Genomic DNA, 21,381 nt, shown 5'->3' with positions numbered 1-21,381 from the left:
AATCCATTTCAATTACTTGTCGTGTACAGTGAATTCAAGAGGAAGCTATATTTCATATCAGGAGGATTTAAATGCCACCTTACACAGTCTGAGAACAAAGAAATTTTCAGTTTGTGTGTTCTGTGTACATAGAAAAGGGAGCAGAATGGATTTGTTGTGCTAAAATCATGGCTAAGGTGGTGCTGAGAACAGCATAGATAAAGGGCTTAGTGTGACTACAGGAAAACAAACAACGTTTGTTTATGGACTTCAGTGCATTTCAAAAATGAGCCCTGATTAGATCTGAACCCTACAAAGAGTTTAAGGGGCTTGGTGGAACAGGTACAATTAATCTGTGTTTGGTTGTCAAACTGACTCAATAATAAGAAAGTTATGTGGGTGTTCATGTTTTGTCATTCTTAAACTCAAATTACATTCAGGATTATTTAACAGTCAAATAGGATAATTAGATTTATGTAAATCATAAATGCCTCAAGCAAATATTCAAGACTGGTTGCATCTGTTGCTTAAAGACAGTGAGATCTGACATGCAGGACTCTTTTTCTGTAAGAACTGTGGTATGTATACCACAATCACTAATAACTATTTGCAGAACAACATTTTAAATCTGTTAGCATTGAGAATTTACAGATTACCCAAGGATTATATGACACTATTGATCATATTTTGCCAGAAGTTTTTGAGCTGCTGGATTATTTTTTATCTTACTAATTTAGTCACACACTCGTGAGTCTGTTCTTTCACCACTCTACAAATTAGTTACCAGGATACTGAATATTAAAAAGTCTACCAACTAGATACTGGTAGGATGCAGTTAACAGGAAGTTACATGACTTCAAACCTAACAAACAATGAAATTAATCTATCATTTTTCAGTTCAGCTTTGTGATTATCAACCTTAGTCATTAATATTTTAAAGAACTTTTTAGTAACTGTTCCTCTGTATGAAATACTGTGACCTGTTTTCAAAGCAATTTAATGTCATAACAGTTCAATATTCAAATATATGCCTTTAGACATTTTAGGAAGCCACAGCATTTAAAGCTGTGCAAGCAAAAACAATATGTAAAATCTGCTGTTATGTTCTAAGATGAGGGGAAATCTGAAGAAAATACAGCATTATTAGTGGTTCAGTACACTATGGGTTTTGAAGAAAAAGGTATGTAATGATTCATTACTGCAATTATACACAATTATTCTTCTTATATAATGTAGTAATTCTTCTAATGTAATAATAAGTCCTGCAGCATAATACAATAAACACTGAACGAATTTGTGTAGTATAATGCTGAGTATGTAGACTCAAACCAATTTGTATGATGGTATCATCCAGTACTAAAACATAAGAAACCAGAAATCCTTTACAGATCTTAAAAGAACTTTCTTTTCCCAAATGTTTAAAAATAAGGGCAAAATCCAGGTTTCTGCTGTGATCAGTGTTGATGTTCCCAATGGAAGCAAGATTTCATTTCAAATGGAGAAAGCAGGAAGATTTACAGCATGGTCCTCTTGTCTCTGTTTTCTTCATTGGCCCAGGGTTTTTTTGAATTCAGTTCTGTGCTGACAATAGTCAAGACAAAGACAATAGTCAAGTCAATACAATAGTCAAGTCAAGACAATAGTCTTGACAATAGTCAAGACAAAGAATCTTTTGCTGTATTGTGGAAGTGTTTGTCATATTTTAGATCTCTGAAACATATTGCATTTGTTATCTGCTTTCCTTTTCCACCTTTTCCTTGTATATGACACCCCAAGAAAAAAGGTCTGGGGATAACTCATCCCCAAACATTCTGCTAGTTAATAGTGCTTGATTAACAGTATGTCTGTCCACTGAAGTCAGAAATAAGCCACAAATCTTAATTCTGTTAAGATGTTTGCAGCATATGCTTGTCAGTGTGTCAAGTTTCATATTAACAGGCTCAGTGGGGAGAGATGCATCATTATGGTACTGCAAAACAAGTCATCAGGACAGGGGGATAGGACTATCAATGGGACAAGGCATTGTTTGTAGGTCAGTTAAGTACTTCTCTGCCAAAGTAACATTTACATTACCAAAGGGGAAAGTTTTGGCTCTTCTGCTAAAGCATCCGCAAATCAGTGAAAGATAAATTTATTTTTGAAAGTACATTTGAATCTGCATTCCTCAAGGAACCTAAGGAGATTGCTATAAAAACTAATATACTTTACCAGCAAAGGGTCTCGCTGATGAGAAGTGCAGCTGAGACATAGAGCATATGAAATGACAAAATTTCTGATGAATTAGGTCAAGAAAATACCCACAGTAAACCAGTAGCATATAGAAACTTTAAATTTGTTGGTTTTATAAGACAGTTAAAGAAAAGGTTTGGTTTGTTTGCATTCACCTTTGTCTTCCAAAAAACTTTCTGTGTGTTATATATAAATATTTTTATTTTTTAAGTTTGCTTTCAAAATACTGGCTAGTATCAATGCTTTGTTTGTTATTTTTGCTCTGAAAGTGTGACAAATCTAGAGAGCAAAGGCAATGTAAGACAAAGCCTTTTCCTTTCTCTTTACTGGAGATGTTTAAAATGAAGAGATAAGGACCAGAGAAAGTGGACCACAAGCGTATACCAGAAAAAAAAAGACAGAATTTTACATATATTGGCAGTGTTGATTTTATGTAGTTTATGTGTATGTAAAATTTCTTTTTAAAGGATAATCTTACTCATTGACCATGTCTGACCTGACCTACCAGACTCTCAACCCTTTTCACATTCCTAGTTATAGTTGATGGGAGGTAGTACTGTGACCTTTCTCCAGAGCTATTTTACTCTTCCATTCTTCAGCTGAGCAGTATTTTTTCTTCTTCTGTATGCTGAGAAGCTTACATATTTTTTTAACATCAGTTTCCTAAGTCTTTTATTTCATAAGAAAGTTCAGAGACCAAAGAAGTCATTGTTGGAGACTGACACACCACTCAGGTCAGTTCAGATCATTTGCATTCAAGTCAGTTGCCTGGAAACAAAAATTTTTGAAAACATAGAACTTAGCTGGTTTTAGGAAACTACTTGCTAGAGAATGGAAGGGAGTTGTGTTAGAAGATGTAAAGTTAAGTTTCAAAATTATCACAAGAAACACAGATTGATGTTCTCTGTTAACCTAAGCATGCTCAAGTTTAGCAGACACTTGACTATGTGATTGCGTGAATATGGCATTAATGAAAGTCAGTTCTGTGAGGGAAAGGGACTCTCCTGTCTGGGTTAATATAAAGTCCTTGTTTTGCTCCTATAATTAATTCCATTTTATTTTCATGAACATTTTAGGTGTATCAATACATGCATGAAACCATAACTGTTAATGGCTGCCCCGAATTCCGAGCCAGGGCCACTGCAAAGGTAGGATATGTGCAGCTGTTGAAATATGTGTTACCAAAGTGATCTAGTAATTGACTGTGCGCGTGTGTGTTTCAGGTATTCGTGTGTACACTGTAAGAAAATTTAGACATCAGTGGCAGCCCAGAGTCTAGAACCAGTGCTACTTCCCAGGTAACAATCATAATGGAAAATTTCAACCTTTATGCTGCTTCTGTAGCTTAAGAAAAGAGAATGATTTTATGGAATATGATGCTTTTTTAAAAGTTGCTTTGCAAAAGCAAATCTACTGGTTCTTCTGTAGCAGTCTGCCTGCAACAACCAATATTTTAATGGACTGTTTTCCCATACATCTCATCCAGAGAGGACACAGTTATTTGGGAGGTAGAAACTAAACAATCAAAATTCCCCTTTTAACTAATGGGAGCTGTAGGTACTGAGCAAATGGTAAGGATGGAACAGTGACAGAAATGGCCTGATCAACATTTTATTGACTCCACAGCTAAATGTAAGCCTGGGTTTTTTCTGATACATTGCCTGTTTTAATAAAATACAGTCTCTTTGTCCATGTGGACCTGCCTTTCTTATATCCTAAGACAATGACAGCGATGTTGCTGCTGCTGCTGAAGTGATTAGAGTTCATACAACCATGAAAGAACCCATTCTGTGTGCCAGTATGAAATATGCTCTGTATTTTCATAACATGTACAAAAATAGATGCTTCCAAACAAGGGGGTCCACCATGGCTTTCTTTTCCATTATCATTTTGCACAAAACACTGCCTTTTATGTGGTATAGCAGATTTTATACAAAATAAATTGAAAAACGCATAAACCTTTTTTAGACATACTTCTTTACGGTCCCATTCCTGTGAACATAAACTCCCTGAAGTCCTAGTGGAACTAAGACCTCTTACCATTAAGTATTTATGTTCAGATATTTTAATTTAAAGCTGTATCAGAAGAGGAAGGTTGGGAGTGTGTTACAAAATGATTTAAGAGTATTTTAGGGAAGCAAGCTCTATAATAGCAGCAAATAACCTAATATACTCTAAATTGCAGTGTATTTTCCATATTAAATAGGACTTTCTTTTCTGTAGGCTGTTTTCCTTATTTTAACCTTCTAATTGAAAGCTAATGGTCAATGTAAATTTGTAAGATCTTTCGTTCTATATGGAGAAATGTGTATATAAAATCCTGATTTGTTTACACTGCAGATAGACATAGAAATTATTGCTATGTTATTTAGTAAATGGGGAGAAGTCCAATTAGTGTTTCCCATTCTCATTTCTTACTCATATAGAACAGCAGGTTACAGAGCAATGTTTCAATATCGCAATATTTCCTGGTTATTTCTGGGCTGTCTGCATTTCATTCTTCTACTGCATTCATGTCTGACATAATATGTATGCATGATGACAAGTTCTGCATGTGCAAAAACATGTAATTGGGAATGATCCATTATGTCACATCATCAACTAGCTTCAATTAAGCATAAGCATTTATAGGATGCTCAAACATATTAGTGTGATGCAAAATTGTTCAAGCAGTTTGAACTACAAATACATTTTTAAAAATATATTCTCTTAATGTTTATTTAATTATTTATTAGTATTAAGACCAATAAGTAAAAAAATGCTTGTAGTGAAAAATCAAGTGTAAATCTAATATTTTCCTGGATGCAACTTACAGTATATAAATTCTCTTTGTTTTTTTCCCCTGGAATAAGTTAAACAATCTAGATTTTCTAATTGATTTATGTATCTGGTTTTGTCTTAAGATTTAACTTTTCCATAAAAGTTTTGACAGAATTATGTAATAAAACCTCCTATTCCTGTTCCAGAAGTTATATAGTTTGCAAGACTTCACAAAGATTATAAAATTTATTTTAATTTAATAATATGAGGATTTAAAATAAATAATTCCATAACTCTGAAAGCAAAGCAGAGTTAAAAATTCAGTTCATCCACTTAATTTCAACTAGAAACACATTAGAGATCCCATTATCTTATCTCACAGGAATAAATTTTCTCCCTGTGAAAAGGCAAAGAAGAAATGCACTAATGATCATAAGGGTGCACCACTACAGAGTAAGGCTTCCTGGTGCCTACTTCTGGCTCTGCTGGTAATTTTCTGTATTATCTTTGACAAGTCACCGAAACTCTTTATTCCTTTATTTCAGAAACATTGGCATAGAACTTGGTGTTTTTTAAATATTTTCAGATAATCAGAAAATGTCAGAGTAAAATACTGAAATGTTTTCACAGGAAGGAATTCTTCCTGCAAGTGAACAACGAAGTGTCTATCACTGTTACCCTTAAATAGCCAAATCAATCATTTTTTTCTTCCAGGCAACAGTTGCTGCGTTTGCTGCAAGTGAAGGCCATTCACACCCGCGAGTGGTGGAGCTGCCAAAGACTGAGGAAGGCCTGGGCTTTAATGTTATGGGAGGAAAGGAACAAAATTCACCTATTTATATTTCTCGCATCATTCCTGGAGGAGTGGCAGAAAGGCATGGTGGGCTCAAACGTGGCGACCAGCTGCTTTCAGTTAATGGAGTGGTATGTGGAAATTTGATAGAGCTTTCATATTCATCTGGATTTTCATTTTTTACAGATGTTCTAACATCGTGATTTAAAATGCAGCCACATGAAACAAAAATAATTAGTTCTGTGAGAGACCTTCAGTGTGCGTTTGTGGTGCAGTAAGGCAGAGCTCCACCAACAATTTTGTGCCATTATAATTTCTGTTGTAATGGAGACTGCTTGAAGAGCTTCATTTCAAATCCACACCACCTGCCTAATTTACAAGGAACCTATGTCCTTAATGATAATTGATAATTCTGTAAATTCCTCTTGCAGTAAAAGCTTAATAACAATGTCATTCTTTCATTTTGTAGCCTTCAAGGCACACAGCCCTTTCCAAGCACAGTGATGACACAGTGGCACTTTTGTAGTCTTGTGACCTTCAAAGCTTTTCAACACATAAAATTGAAAGAAATTTGGTCAGCACATTAGTGCTGATATGCAGTAGAGATACGCAAATCTAGAATCTAAATTCTAGATTTATTTTAGAGGTATTCATCCAGCTGTGATATCTTTGTCAGCAGTACAAATGCTCCCATACAGGGAGCATATATGCTTGGTAAAAAGGTACATTTTTTTCATGGTCATTTTTCATTTAAATGAAGGTGGAGTATTTTGTAGTAATTCCACTGTGAATGTCAGCAGGGACGTAATAAAAAAAAAGGCTGTTGGACTAGAGGACACATAAGGCTCTGACTCCATGATAGAGGTCAAATTCTGCCTTTCATTTTGCTTTGTGTGCTCTTTTACAAAGGAATATAAAGTATTGAGAAGATAAGGATACTCATTCACATAACCTTACCCTTCCCTTTATGAATATGTAGTCTTTTTCCATGCAAACCTCCATCTAACCTTGTATTTAAATGCATCAAAGACACAGAGTAGCAGTTTCTGAGTCCGGTCAGAAATCTAAGACTAAAACTTAAATTTCTTCCTTGTTGCAAGCCCAAAAACAATAAAAATGCTTCTATGTTTTCATCTATTTCTCTCAACACTAGCTATTCCCTTTCTCTTGTAACAAAATATTAGAGTAACACTTCAGACAGATTTTTTTACCACTTCTTCTATCAATTATCATGATCTCAAAAGAGAAATACTAGTTCTGAAAACTTGCTTGTACCAAATAGCAATGAGAAAGGAAAGAAAAACCCACTGCAAAGATTATTTAGTCTCAAAGAAAAAGAAATAAATGGAATATTTAAGGAAGTTGGTTGCCTGAACTTCACACTGATTTAAATTTGATCAGAGAATTTTGTTGTTGTTTCTCTCAACAAGTGATCAAAAAGGTAGACGAAAACAGTTTCAATTTACTAATTGATGGATGATTCTTGAAAAATCATTTTACTGTCAACAGTGTCTAGACAAAGACCAGAGAGGAAAGGGGTGAACATTCAGATGTCAAGATATATTGAATTTGACCCTCTTGTCACCTCTGTTTTATGATTGTCCAGTCAAAAATTTGATGCATGTGCTCTAGAATATCTATTTAGGTAATGCAGCAAAAAAGACAGTACAAAATTCCCAATTGCATGTGGACACATGAGAAAGCTGATTTAGAGATGCAAGAGAAATATTTTTGTATCCAGAGTGTAAACAACAGAATTAAAAGTTTGAATTCAAGTTGTGTACTTGAAATAATCACAGAATCATAGCACGGTTTGGGTTGAAAGGGACCTTAAAAATTATCTCGTTCCAAGCCTCCTACCATGAGTAGGAGCACCTTCCACTAGAGCAGGTTGCTCAGAATCCCATCCAATCTGACTTTGAACTTCCTGGGATGGGCCATCTATGAATTCTCTGACAACCTGTTCCAGGGCCTCACCACCTTCATAGTAATGGTCCATAAACCAGTCTTTGGCTAAATAATCCCACACAATATAATTTGTAAAAAGGCAAAAATTATTGAAGTGTTTATTTGTTTGCAAACAGCTTGAGATGGGACCAAAAAAATCTTAAAAAATCTTAAAAAATCTAAAAAATATAAATTTAGCATTGTTCACTGGGACTAACTCACTCTGTGGTTCTCTTAATTTAGCTGGAGAAAAGCAAATAATGTACAGTATGTACAATAGAACAGACTGTTCAGTGGTGGGACATAAAATTAAATATCTGTAACTTGTTTGTGCTCAATCACTGATGGTTATCCAACTTCATAATCAGCAACATAAAATTAGAGCTGTGTGTTCAGAATCCAGATTTGTTTTCCCAGCATGACTGGGAAGAGTGTTGCTTGAGCTGTTTTGCTGCATGTCAAAAAACAGTGTTTTCTCATTATGCTGGGGATTTTGTTACATACTTTTGTCCCATACCCCCTAAAAATAAAGGAAATTGAAAGCAGCAAGCTCTACAGATGGCTTGACAAAAACAGTTGCTGGTGCCTGTTGATATCTGGCAAAGATTCTGCATTTGTCAGATACCTTGTGTGAGACAGATAGAGAAAGGATGCAAAATAGATTTATAATGACTAAATTGTCAACCAAGTATTTGTGTAGGGATACCTAATAGAAATATTCTTCTCAGTCTCCCAACTTGTGGGCTAACAGATTTTTGTCTTTAGGAAAGTGAATTTTTTTCTTCTAGATTTATGGCAAGTCTGTGAACCAGGATAGAGAAGTGCTTGGTATTTGCCCACACAATATCTGCAGTTCTTTCAGCTGTTCTTGTCTCTGTAGTGTTTTTCATCCTTTTCTTTGATGCAATCTGCCAATGCAATAATGGAAAAAAGGAATAAGTGTATAAAAGTATATGTAATAAAAATTATATATTAAGTAAATACATACTTTCAAAACCAATTTTGCCCATTAGGTGGGCAGTTCTAAAGTAACATGAGTATGTCAGATCCTTGCAATGTCCCCCACCCAGCATAATCCAGTCAGCAAAGTACCGTGTATAGGAATGACCCATACCAGCAGCAGTCCTTTGCCAGCACAGCCTTAGAGGTTTGCAGAGGCAGAAGCATTCCAACAGCAAAACAACTCCCTTTGCCCTTTCCTTTTCCCTGCTCCAAGGACCTCTGCTATTTCACTTCTGCAGCTGTTGGTAAGCAGGTAAAGCTTTGGTAATACCTTGAAAACTGGAGTGCAAGCAGCAGTAAAGACATTAAGACCAAGTTTAACCATCATATTAATAACAGCTGAAAACTGTGGTTTTCAAGATCTGAGTGAGGTGTGTTCAGAGAGCAGGATTTGTATTTAGCAGCGCTATGTTTGCCGTTGTTTTTTCCCCTCTTTGCTTATGGCTCAGTGCATTAGGCTTAATTCTGCATCGTTACTATTCAGATCAATGGAAGTTTTCCATTGACCTGCATAGCAACAAAGTCAAACCCTTCATTTCTAATTAGAAAATACTGTCTAAACTGGAAGAACAAGGCTGGGGACAACCAGGAGAAAAAACAAGCATGAATTAAATGCAGTTTGCTAGGTTGTTGAATGAAGTATTAAAACACCCCATCTTATTATTCCCCTACAAAACAATCACAATTTCTTTTTGGTGTTAATAAGAAGCATCCAGCATTTTGAAAGCAAACAAATGTTTCTACTGCATGTAGCTTGGGAGGTTACAATGTTTATTCATAGGCTGTTCTAAGTTAGTGCTGTTGCGCAGCAAAACAAAAATGACACCACTGTATATCCTCTTATTTCCTCTAAATGTCCATGCCATGCCATTCTGACCATGATTTACAAGCAAAAAAGAAAACATGAAACAATACCAAATTTTGTACACTTTCTCTTAAGTTAAGACTTATATTTCCAAAAGCATGGTATACAAAAGAGTTTTAAAACACAGCAGGTTGCAAAGCTTTGATTTATTTTAAATGGGAAGAAAAAGACTTATTTTTAGATTATCTAAAACCCATGTGAAGGTCACAGATGTTCAGGCTGTTGAGTTTTTTCTGTGCAAGAGATACTTGTTTTTTGGAGTATGTCCTACAACATGTGGACAGTTGTGCACCATTAAAAAATTTTTCCCTTTTGCTTAAGGTATGTAACAATGCACATGCCTAAAAGGCATATGACTCCAGTCAGTCCACTTAATGGTAGAAATTGAATATATTATAGATTATAATAATGTATTATTATAATCTATATAACAGCTGAGTCACCTCCCTTTGGAATTTTCCCTTTGGAAATTTACTGTTCTTCCCAACAACATTAGCATAGAAATCAGGGCTTGAAAATTAGTACATGCTCAGCAGTGTATGTCTTACTTAATGCTTTCTTTTTAGCGGTCCCTTAAAAATGTAAGGTGTGGAAACTACATAAAACTCTGACACACTTTCCATATGAAAAAGACCCAGTTCTAGATCAAAGCACCATTTTCACTATTAAATTTGTTCTCTCTGCTCCCAGAGTGTTGAAGGAGAACACCACGAGAAGGCGGTGGAGCTGCTGAAGGCAGCCAAGGACAGCGTGAAGCTGGTGGTGCGCTACACTCCCAAGGTGCTGGAGGAGATGGAGGCCCGCTTCGAAAAGCTGAGAACAGCCCGGCGCCGGCAACAGCAGCAATTGCTCATTCAGCAGCAGCAACAGCAGCAAACTACACAGCAAAATCATATGTCGTAGGTGAGAGGATTCATTGTTCTTCCTTAAAGTCCACTGGCAGCACCCCACCTGGGCCAGCTACTTCCAGGGGTCTGTCAGGGCAGCATCTGCTGCCAGAGCCCATCTCAGCCCTAGACAGGAGCAGGGCAGCCCCAGGCCTGGGCACCTGCCTGGGGATGGAGACAGGCTGGGACATGAGCTCACAGTGGGCCCAGTTTAGTGGGACCCCATGGCTGGGCAGGGCAGGGCTATGGGGAGCTGGAGACTGGCCCTGCTGGCATTGCTGGGGCAGGAGATGACAGCCCTAGGGGCTGACATGAGGTTCTGGGCTGTGGACAGGATGGAGGGAGCCCCAAGGGGGACAGTCAGGGGCCTGGAGCTATCCTTGGGGGCCCAGCCAGCACTTACTACAGTCAAGATGAGAGCTCATTCTTTGGTACATTTCCACCTGGTTTTTCCAAGTAAAGATGCATTTTGAACACAGGTTAAAGGCACTAGCAAATTCTGGAGCTAGTTTCCTACTAATAACCCTGAGATCAAAAGCCACTCTGCACTTCAGGCTTATCTGCAAGTGAAAGAAGTCCTGGGAATGTTTTTTTATATTAACAACCAGAGCATTTATGACAAATAAGAATATGTCACCAGATTTAGACAGTTTAAAGCATTTTCAACTAATCTCTTACCACTCTACAATGAAACATCAAGATTTGCTAGTGGTAGGTGGAGAAAAGTTTTCCAAGCCTCTTCCTTGAAACAGGGAACCCAGACTTCATTCTGGTTACTCTGCAGGGCACCTCTAAGTGCTTGCTTTTGGATACAGTTTGGTACAAAGTATTTAATTCACTGTTAACTGACATTCAATATCACAATAACTTCCAAAAGGCTTGCAAGTCTCCCAGTAGCGTGTGAGGTTCAGAGGTTCTCTGTATATGCAGTTTTTCTGAAATCAGTGAGAGTTTGTGCTATGAATACATTTATAGATATGCTCCATTTGCCTAAATAAAATCAAGTAGGAAGCATATCTCAATGACTTTAATCCCAACCCTCATCTCATAGCTGTTTGTTCCCAAAACAGTATAGGTGTACTAAAAAACACCCACCTTGTAAACACCCTGTCCTGTGACCACCAGCATTCCGGACTTGTTGAGGCAAACAAGGGCCCTGATAAGGTTTTGAATCCCACCTCAGAGCCTATACTCAGACAAGAGGTATAAACAGTAGTATTTAATGAAGTAAGTTTGGGGTTTCTATGTAAACCAAAGCCATTGCAGGAGACAGACATACACATGAAGTTTTTTATTTTTTTCAGTTGCCTAAATCATTTCATTAGCAAGTAAGGATTTTTTTCTGATTTTAAATTTAAAGGGAAAAATGGCAGGCAGAGACAGCCACCAGCCTAATTCTTCAATTCTTTCTGCTTGCTTACAGCAATGTGTTTCTTTAATTCTAGGTTGTTCTCGAGAAAGAAGAAGCCTCAATCAAGAGTTCAGTAATCAGGCAACCAGAGCTGTACTCTAGTATTCCAGCAAAAGAAAACAACTACAGGAACATGAAACAGAATTCATCTGGAGAATGTACAGTACCAGACTAAAATGAGTTGTAGGGAGGGCACCATCATGATAAGGCTTTTCAGCACACAGCGGTCACAGATACCTTTTACTTCTGTGACTCTGTTCCTAAGGAGAGCAGCATGATTGGTAAACCCTATGAAACAGCAAAGTCCAGGGCTTCCAAATAATTCTGTTTGATCTCATCTTGCACTCCTTACTCTGACAAATTTCTAGGTGGCTTTCTTTAGTCACTGAAAGTTTTGTTTAAAGAGGTTAAGATTGGCTGCTTTTGAGAGCAGGATCTTTCTCGACAGTTATCTCCACAAATAAAAAACATCAGTTCAAAATTTTGCCACAGACATCAAACTTGTACATCACGCTTCATAACCACTTTGTACTATATCCGGTAGAGCTGTTTTAACCTGATTTCCTGTTTATAATTTTCAGATTTCCTTCTGGAAATAGCAATTTACTATATTTATAAAGTATTCCATTTGTAGAAGCAATTGGCTTTTTACTCTTGGTGTTTCCATATATTTTATTATGCATCAACAGAGTGAGAAAGTTTTAGGTCAGCTTTAATTTTATCAGTAGTAAAGTTAGGGAAGCCTAGAACTGTATTTTTAAACGTAGGTATTGCTTGTATCTATTATAGTTACTATTCAAAAATCTATAACTGAATATATTATATATTTATTCCATAAAATATATATTGTCTGAATGTACCTGTTAGAGAAGTAGGGTCTTTGCTTAGCATGTATTGCAAATGTAGTAAGCTAATGTTAGCAAAAGACCAAGCTTTGTTTGGCAGATATTACTGTGACAGCATAATCTCTGCACTTCTGTATTGTTAATTTATTTTCCAGTCTAATGTTAATATATTTTAGAGAGGAGGAAGTGTAAGTTGTTTCTTTTAAGACTCACACATTATTATTTTAATCAATTTGAAATTACCGTTCTGACCTTTTTTTTTTTTTTTTTAATTAAACCGAATTGGAATGTGCAAGCAAAATCTGTAAGTTTTTAAGTTTACATGTCTGCTTTTCCAAAGAAGATAGTCAAAGCTAGAAGTCTATAAATATCATCTGCTTTCAAGAAAATAAGAAAATGGACCCCCAAATCCTAAAAAAAAGAGATCATCTTTACATGTGTTCTGTGCTTCATTAGAAAAGATTTGGGGGAGAAAAGGAGATTAGGGGAAAACCATACAGTCATTGCACGTTGGAAACTCCTGCTGATGTCAGTAAAAGTTCAGTAATGTGAGGAATGGAATGTACAAATGGTCAGAAACAGTGTTCTGGTTGTGAACTTGGAACAAAGTCAGAAACAATTAATATATTGCAGGGTCTGTTCTCAGACAGAGAGATACAAAGCAAAACAGGGTAAATTGGCAGTATCATAGCATATGTTAGAAACCAAATGCAGGCTAGCCAACAGTCTTGACAGTGTTTTATCAGTGTAAGTAGCCATTGAAAGGAAATTACTGTATGTTTAAAACCAAACAGCATTAATTAATCTAGAGAAGCCTCATTTTATACAGAGAGGTAATTATATTCAGCGATCATTGGTGACAATATCAGTTAAGACAGTGGAGCTTGAGAACTACCAGAACTGAAGATGAAATGTATTGTATTGTGCTCTGCACGGTGTCTTTTTATACTTAATAAAATTGTACGTACCTATTTTAAAACTGTTCTCAAACAGGCATTGCTATTAATATTGATGGTATTTAAGTCGTTATTATGACTACATATAACTGTCATGTGTCTCATCGGTATGATTTGGATTACACTGATAGCTGCATTTTCAGAGACCAAGTATTCAGATTTAGTCAGCCCACTGTACTGCATTTTTCCAAACTGCCTCTCAACCTCCTTCCCTCCTCTTCCTCAAAAAATTTGAGTGGAATGTGCTGATTAATAAATTTCAATAATAGACTGTCATTGATATAGAGATGCATATTAAATTCATTTTCATATATTATTATTCAATAAATTATTTATACACATTAAAATTAACATTCTAGTCTTTGCCAACATTTAACAGTAAGAACTGCCAATGACTTTGAAGTGGAAACAGGAAGAAATAACTTTCTGTTGATTTCATACCCCTTACTGATCAAGAAAACATACAGCTACTTAATCTCAAAATAACCACTGTCCCTAAGCCTGTGATATGGTTTTGCTTATAGCTGGTATTTTCATTTTTGATTTAAATGTATTTAGTCCTGATTCAACATGGTACTTCCATGTGCACAGCTGAATTAGTATTCAGAAGAAGTGCAGGGAAGACAACCCTTTCCACATGCAGGTCTGCAGATATTTGTGCATTGTATTTTAACTGATTGGTCTCCTGGCATTTGCTGTTACACTACACTAAATTGATATTCTTTCAGTCAACTTAGTGAGTTTTATTGCCTATACTTACCTTTAGGGCTCCCTCATGTTTCTCTGCACTGGCAGCAAACTGAGGTAGGAGATCCAAGATGCCTTTTTTGTCTCTTTATTACAGTAGCCAAAGGACTGTTTACACACTCTTGCATCATGTACACTTACACTAAAGATCCAGATGCGGGATCTAATAATAATAGAGATTTAGGGTTGGTGGTATTTACTTAGTGAAGTTGATGGCTCTGTTGTGCTAGCCATAGTTTTTCTGTTTGTGACATTTTATGTGACTGGCACTTTATAAGGAATTGAAGAATTCCATAGTCTTTGATAAAGCAAAAAGCTCACCAGCTTGAATTTCAGAATTATGCAGAAAAGTGTCTGGAAGTACTAAGGACCATTCCATGTGTAAGCAGTGGATTATTAGCTAGAAGCAGTACTCTTCCTCCATAAGTATCAGTGAGACTCTTTCCATATCCAGCATCCAATAAAACAAAACAGATTTCTAAACCTGAGAGTATTCTGGGCCAGTTTGCAAGAACGTGCTGCCTGCTGCAGTACATATGTGGTGAGATATACAGCTTATTGTGCTTAGCCATGAGAAGGTCAGGATGAATTAGGGATGTGCTCATACAGTCTTGCAAGCAGACCCATGTTAACCTTGCTTGTCCATGAAGTGAATGCAGTCTGAACAAGCAGAAGGATTTAGATACATGTTTGATTAATTCATTGTCTCTACCTTCAGCTGTCCAAAATCAAGCTGTGGAGCTTACACTGGCTGTTTCCAAAGTCAAGAGTTAGAGGTATCCATTAAATGTGATTCATTCCACCTGTCTCTGGCATATATCTTAAAATATAGTAAGCCATTCTGTTAAAAAGATCATAAGCAGAGCCACTACTAAACAACTTAAACTACTAGCTTGGAATAAATAGTGGCTTTTGAGGGGGTGTTGCTGCTGCACTCATACACAGCTTTGAAATAATAAATAAAAAGTCCCCAGTGTTTGAATTCCCTAATCTTAAACCTCTACATGCATAGCTCAGACGACCAAGAGGCCTTGCACGTGTTCTGGTTTGTAAGGAGGTTCCTGTCACTACAGATGTATGTTCTGAACCATTCTAAGAAATTCAAGAGCTCAGCATGGGTATTGTTAGCAAAATGCTCTGGTTGTGGTGCATACAGGAGCAGATTGCAACAAGCTTCAGCCTGTGAATGCTAATAGCAGAAGTCTGTACTGCCACCCCAGCACTGGGCTAGTGTGTGTGCATTTTACAATACCTGCAACCAAAAAGATGAACGATTGCTCTTGATTTCTGGTTACAAACAGAGGTGCACAAAAATGACAGCCATTCAACTTCTACTGTAGGGATTTGGGATAATAAAAGTCATAGCAGAACTTGCCCAGTTCTGAAATCTAAAACCTGCAGCTACCTAGGATTAAATAAAAAGATTAAAAAAGCAGATGTCTAAAAGGAACAGCCAAGTTCCAAAGAGGAAAAAATGTCACATAGGAGTTTAACCTCTGATTAGCTTTCCATTTACTTTCTCATAGTTATTTTCACATATTCTTCTCAAATCATCAACCACAAGAAAAGCATATGATTCAGCAATTGCAATTCCTTTTGTCAAAATCAGAAAGAGCTGACAGGATAGAGGAGCACTTCTTCTCTTCCTTCCTCACTCTGAGATGTGTGAAGCTGGATTGTGCTACAAGAAGGTCATACCCAAAGGTGATTCCCAGTCCTACAGAGACTTTCTTCATTAGTCCTATTACAGTTTCTCCCCACCAGCAATTCTCAAGTTGAGAGAGCTCTAATCGTGTTTTCTCAAAGTGGGTATGTTAGACACATAGACACACAAATTCATGTTAATTTCAAGGAAAACTATATTAAGCCTGAAGTTGTAAATCTTGCCCAACCTTTTAATTTTGACATCCCAAAACAGACCAATATAAATTGCACTTATGACCGGTTGGAAGCCTGAGATTATCGTGTAAACTGGCCTAATTGAAAACTGGATCCCAGGAGACGCTTCCATATATTTCTGTTTAAATTGAAGAAACATAAAGTACAACCTCTGAAGTACAGAGTAGCCAGTGCAGTACTACAGAAGAGGGAAGATACTTAAAATTTTTCCCATATCCATGAAAACTTCTCCAGAATTATAGAATATTAGTTTTGTCTGAATAAGTTTTTTTTTTTTTTTTTTTTTTATGTTGAGAGGATAAACAATGTCTCTTGTAGCAGTTTTTGGAAAGAACAAGACAAAATGCTTAAAAAAAACAGCATGGGAAGAATTCTGGGTATGTTAAGGTAGCCATGAACAGCTTGATGGGTAAGAGTGGCCCCAACTCAGATGAGAGCAACTCAGAATTACTTCACTGATCTCTATCCTATCACACCACCTTTTGGCTTCACAAATTCCCTTTGACAAGAGCCCAAAGGTCACCACAAAGCTACTCCAACTCTCCCACTGCATTATTCCCCTACCCTTCTTTCCATGTGAGTTTCCTGTTGGCTGAGCCACTCCTCACACTTCTTGATCACATAAAATCTCTTCAGCCAAGTATGGCATTTAGGCTTTGTCATGTCTGCCTTCTGGAGTGCTCTGCTCTTCATTACATTCCACATCCATTAGCTGCCCTCTCATGGCCACCATAGTCAGCTGTCTTACTTGCCTTACACAAAAAATGGTAGATAAACCTTGAAGAAAATATAGATAGGCCAAGAAAGTCACCTTTTTCCTGAGTCACCCCTTTTTCATCAGGTGGCAATTTTCACTTTCATTTAGTTTCCTGCTGACAAAGCAATCTATGCCATGACAGTGACTGTGGAACAACCACAAACCCTCCTCTGGCTTAAAAAACAGCTCTTTGTCTAGAACCAATGGACATCTAGACCTGCTGGAGACATTACACCATGAATTCATACACATGTGCACACACAAGTGAGGTTTATAGGTGAAGAAAATCCATCACATCTGACATGTAGACCCATGTCTGTCTGGAATTTCACAGGTAAAAATGTGGAACCAACTCCTGGCAGCATCCTAACACTAAGTCACTGGCTTCAGCCATCCAGTCTGGAAGCGTATTATAAAAAGACATCCAAGAGCCAATGTTTTGTTTGTTTTGAAATTCTGTTTCAAAGTTTTTACCAGTAAGCAATGAGAAAGCAAGAGCCTATCTTAAACTCCCAGGGATCAAACATGTAACAAAATATTAATTTCATTACTAACACCATGCTTCAAGTGCAAAACTTAAACTGGCACCACCTTTCAAGCCTCGATTTTGTGCATGTTGTCTTTATCTTGTCTGTAGGGTTGACAGAAAGAAATTAAACTATTCACTGTTGGGTCTTAATAACCCTGAAGGAAAACAAGGACTTGGTGATATGAAGGGGCTTTAAGCATCAGTTAACTCAGACTAAAGTATAAGTGCTGACTGGGTCTTTTGAGCAATATTTGTCTCCATTATGTGTATGGCACTGTGGCAGGTTTGCAGCCCTGTTGTACGAATCTATCTGTGTCCCCATCTCCGGCTGACTCCGTTCAGTGGGCATGGCAGGTGGAGCTTGCAGCTGAATAAATATGCCAAGGGAGACGCCTAGTGTAAAACGATGCTCATGGCACCGAGAGCTGTTCTTTCCGCTGTCACTGCTCGGGGCTTCTTTCCTCCTAGCTTTGAAGAGCTGCACGCAGAGATGTACGCAGCATTCGTTCAGCATATTGCCACACATTTTACAGGGAGTGGGCAGTTCAGAACTGAACTTGATTTATATGTAGAATAACACCACAAGAGTTAACTGAACTCCCTGTGTTACGAATGGCAAGTGACAACAGGATTATGGCAATAGAGGCAATGCTCTTACCTGGGTAATAATTCTGCCACAGTATTGGACCGCACACAGGGTCTGATCACACTTCACCTGCTGTTGCTGCTGCTGAAGATTATACATATTCTGATGAAAAAAATGTCCCAAATGCTAGGCAACTGTATCATCTACATTGAAGTAAATGATAGATGAAGCATGTCTCCAGGCCTTGCTGAATGGAGCCATGTAAACTAGGTGCAGTAAAAAATTGATGCAAGCCACGAATCTCCTACTGCAGCTGCTGCTCTGCTTTTAGCAGGGGACTTGCCAAAGATAGCCATCAAATTGGGTTTCCATTGTAGCTGTAATTTTCTCAAAGATGGTAACAGTCTGTACCACTGCCTGGCACTACCCTCCTCAGAGGCACACCCAAATAGAATCCTGGATCATTAGAGCCATGTGTCTATGGATTAGCTCTAGAGGCATTTTTATTTCTCCCCTTCTAGACACTCCTGTAATTTCTCCCTCTTCTTCCACCACAATAATCAAGGCTTTAATATTTAGCTGAAGTATGCAGGCATCTAAAAGTTCTCCTTTTTTCAGCAGGGAAAACAAACTAGGAGCTACATTTTGTATACATCTTATATTCTCAGACAGATTCCTCTCAGGAAGGCCCGAGAGAAGGCAATACCCCCAAGAAGCACCACCTTGACAAATATAGGAGCCCTCAGAAAACTGTCACCACTATTTAGTAAAAAGGACAGAGGAAAGAAGTCGAAATGATAAAACAGTCCTACCTTCAGCAAGCTCCAGAGGTAAAGCCCAGGCTCTGACAGCCTTCACTCTTTGTTAAGAACCAGATGTCCTGTTCAGTTTTCATGCTCTGACTGTGGTGCTTAACAGCAGCCCAAGTTCTCCAGTTCCATTAGAAACCCCCTGATTCTTACAAAGGTTACAATTGTAGGCAAGGAAGGGTAACAGGAAACCTATGCTCATCCTGGAATTGTCTGGTGTGACCACCCATTTGTCAAATTTAGACTTTAAGGCAAGGTAAGGCCAAAAATATATTTTGTCAAAATGCATGCCAATTGCTTTAAATAATAATCTCCTGACAGCTGTAAAGTCTTCCACTGAAGCTGGTGTGGCTGAGGCTGGTTTCTTCCCTGTATCCCTGGCTAATTCTAGGATGATTATTTAAATCTGCATGGAGCAAGGATGTGAGAAATGTCATTGACTCCAACAAAGTGCAAGTGATTTTCATGCAATACAAAAGAGTCTCCAACCAGAGTCTTTGCTGAACTAATGAACGCTCAGCAGCTGTCTGCATTACAATTTGTACACCTCCAATGCATGTTTTAGATGCAATCATCTTGCCTTTATTAAATTATTCAGCTCGGCTATGCAGGTGATCTGGCTTACTGAGGAGATGAATGCAATCTTAAAGAAAATTTGCTCTGTAAGCCAAGAGTCAAAGAATGACAATCTTCAAAGGTGGAAAAAATAGGAGGGAAAAAAAGAATAGTTCCAAGTGTCAAATCAGATGAAGATTTGGCATGTTTCTTTGACTGTAAAACTCATTGTTGAAGCAGCTGAAGTGACTCAGAAGTCAGGCAAAACACCTGACATTATTTTCAGAGACCAGTGTCAGTGAAGGTGCAATTAATTGCAGCTACCATCTCTCTGCAGCTGAGGGAACAATTATCTCCAAGAGGTGATTCACCTCGTCTGTGTAATGGTTACTGACACAATATAATACCTTTTTTTTCCAGTGAAGACAGAAAAAGAATTTTCTAATCATTCTTCTCCATCCCTCTCCCTTACCAGTCCTAATTCCCACCTGAGCTTTAATGTTTCTCCTTCAGCCAGTGTGGCAGCATAAAAGCACTGTCTCACTTTCCCCACTGAAAGTACTGTGGTTTCTTGGTTTTTCTGTAGGAGCATTCTATTCCAAACTTGTCACTGAAGAAAATATATTGGGTAGTTTTATCTCTTGCATCTCATATTAATAATTGGAAATGCCGCTTTTCCTTCATTCACTACAGAGGGAACTTAAAAGAATACATTAGATAAGAACCCTAAATTTGAGATGCTGCAGATTGCAACATTGTAGCTGATGAGCACAAAAAAGTTTTACCACAGGATATTAACTGCCAGAGATCAGTGCACAGAAGCCAAGCAAACTCTGACTGTATGAAGTGGTAGGCAGTAACTGAGACAAAGAATGATGTCTCTGTGTGTCTGCAGCAAACAGACAATGCTGAATCAACAACTTACCAGGCCCAGCTCCCTCAGCCCATCATCATAAGAGAGGTGCTCCAGACCCTTAATCATCTCTGTTGCCCCCTACTGGACCTGCTCCAGGAGCTCCATGACTCTCTTGTGCTGAGCAGCCCAGAACTGGGCACAGCACTCCAGATGTGGCCTCACTAGGGCTGAGTAGAGGAGCAGGATCAGCATTACTTATAACTGAGGAGCCTGGGAAGCAGCAGAAAAAAAGACTCCGTTTACATGCATAAGGACACCATCCACACTTCCTCAGAGACACAGATGGGAAATGGTTTTGTTCATTTTGATGCCACTCCAAAACAACAACTTCTCAGAGGTATAAACAGCAGCCTGGCTCTTTGTCATGCACTAGTAATAGCAGATGGATTTATTCAGGCAGAATACACTTTTTGATCAGTTTTTCCTTTCAGGGAAGATATAAGCAGGTTCAAGCTGGATAAGTAGTTAGATGCATCCAATGTGCTGTGAGATGGACCTTGCTGCTTTGGCATCCCTAAATGTGCAAAATCACAGGAATCTGACATGGGTGACTGCCACCACTTTGAATCATTCTAACTCACGGGATTTTTGGGAATAGAAGTTAAAAAAAAAAAAAAAAAAAAAAAGCAACCAAGTGAGAAATGCTGGTCACAGAACAGTACAAGCATGTAAACAATTATGCCAGATTAAACTGCCTTTTGCTGTGGTGCAGCAAAAGGACAAAAAATTTCTGCCTGGACATTGCTATATCCTTCAGCATTAATCACTGTCCACATACACATTCATTTTGAGGATATTCAAGCCAGGAACGACTTGAGCATTGGAAAAGAGATGCCCATATTCTATAATCTGCTGCAAGATCCCAGGATGTTCACCAATCCTTAAGATAGTGCAACACTGCAACACTTT

At 37.8% G+C, this 21,381-nt stretch overlaps 1 protein-coding gene across 2 annotated transcripts in view; it reads left to right on the top strand.

The window, feature by feature from the left end:
• The window catches only part of LIN7A (lin-7 homolog A, crumbs cell polarity complex component), a 46,458-nt gene extending 32,433 nt beyond the window's left edge, over positions 1–14,025 (top strand). Inside the window, exons 3-6 of one of the 2 annotated variants that reach the window (XM_068190307.1) lie at positions 3,285–3,356; positions 5,683–5,892; positions 10,266–10,474; positions 11,908–14,025. In XM_068190307.1, coding sequence (XP_068046408.1) covers positions 3,285–3,356; positions 5,683–5,892; positions 10,266–10,474; positions 11,908–11,950 — 534 coding nt within the window. In that variant the 3' untranslated portion in view covers positions 11,951–14,025. Of the gene's footprint in view, positions 1–3,284; positions 3,357–5,682; positions 5,893–10,265; positions 10,479–11,907 lie in introns of both variants that reach the window. The other variant, XM_068190308.1, reaches the window with a different exon arrangement.
• Positions 14,026–21,381: the final 7,356 nt, after the last annotated feature.

Source organism: Anomalospiza imberbis, chromosome 5 (genome assembly GCF_031753505.1).
Source record: "Anomalospiza imberbis isolate Cuckoo-Finch-1a 21T00152 chromosome 5, ASM3175350v1, whole genome shotgun sequence".
Lineage (NCBI taxonomy): Eukaryota > Metazoa > Chordata > Aves > Passeriformes > Viduidae > Anomalospiza > Anomalospiza imberbis.
The sequence above is the reverse complement of the archived record's forward strand: the minus strand, read 5'-3'. Positions and strand labels throughout refer to the sequence as shown.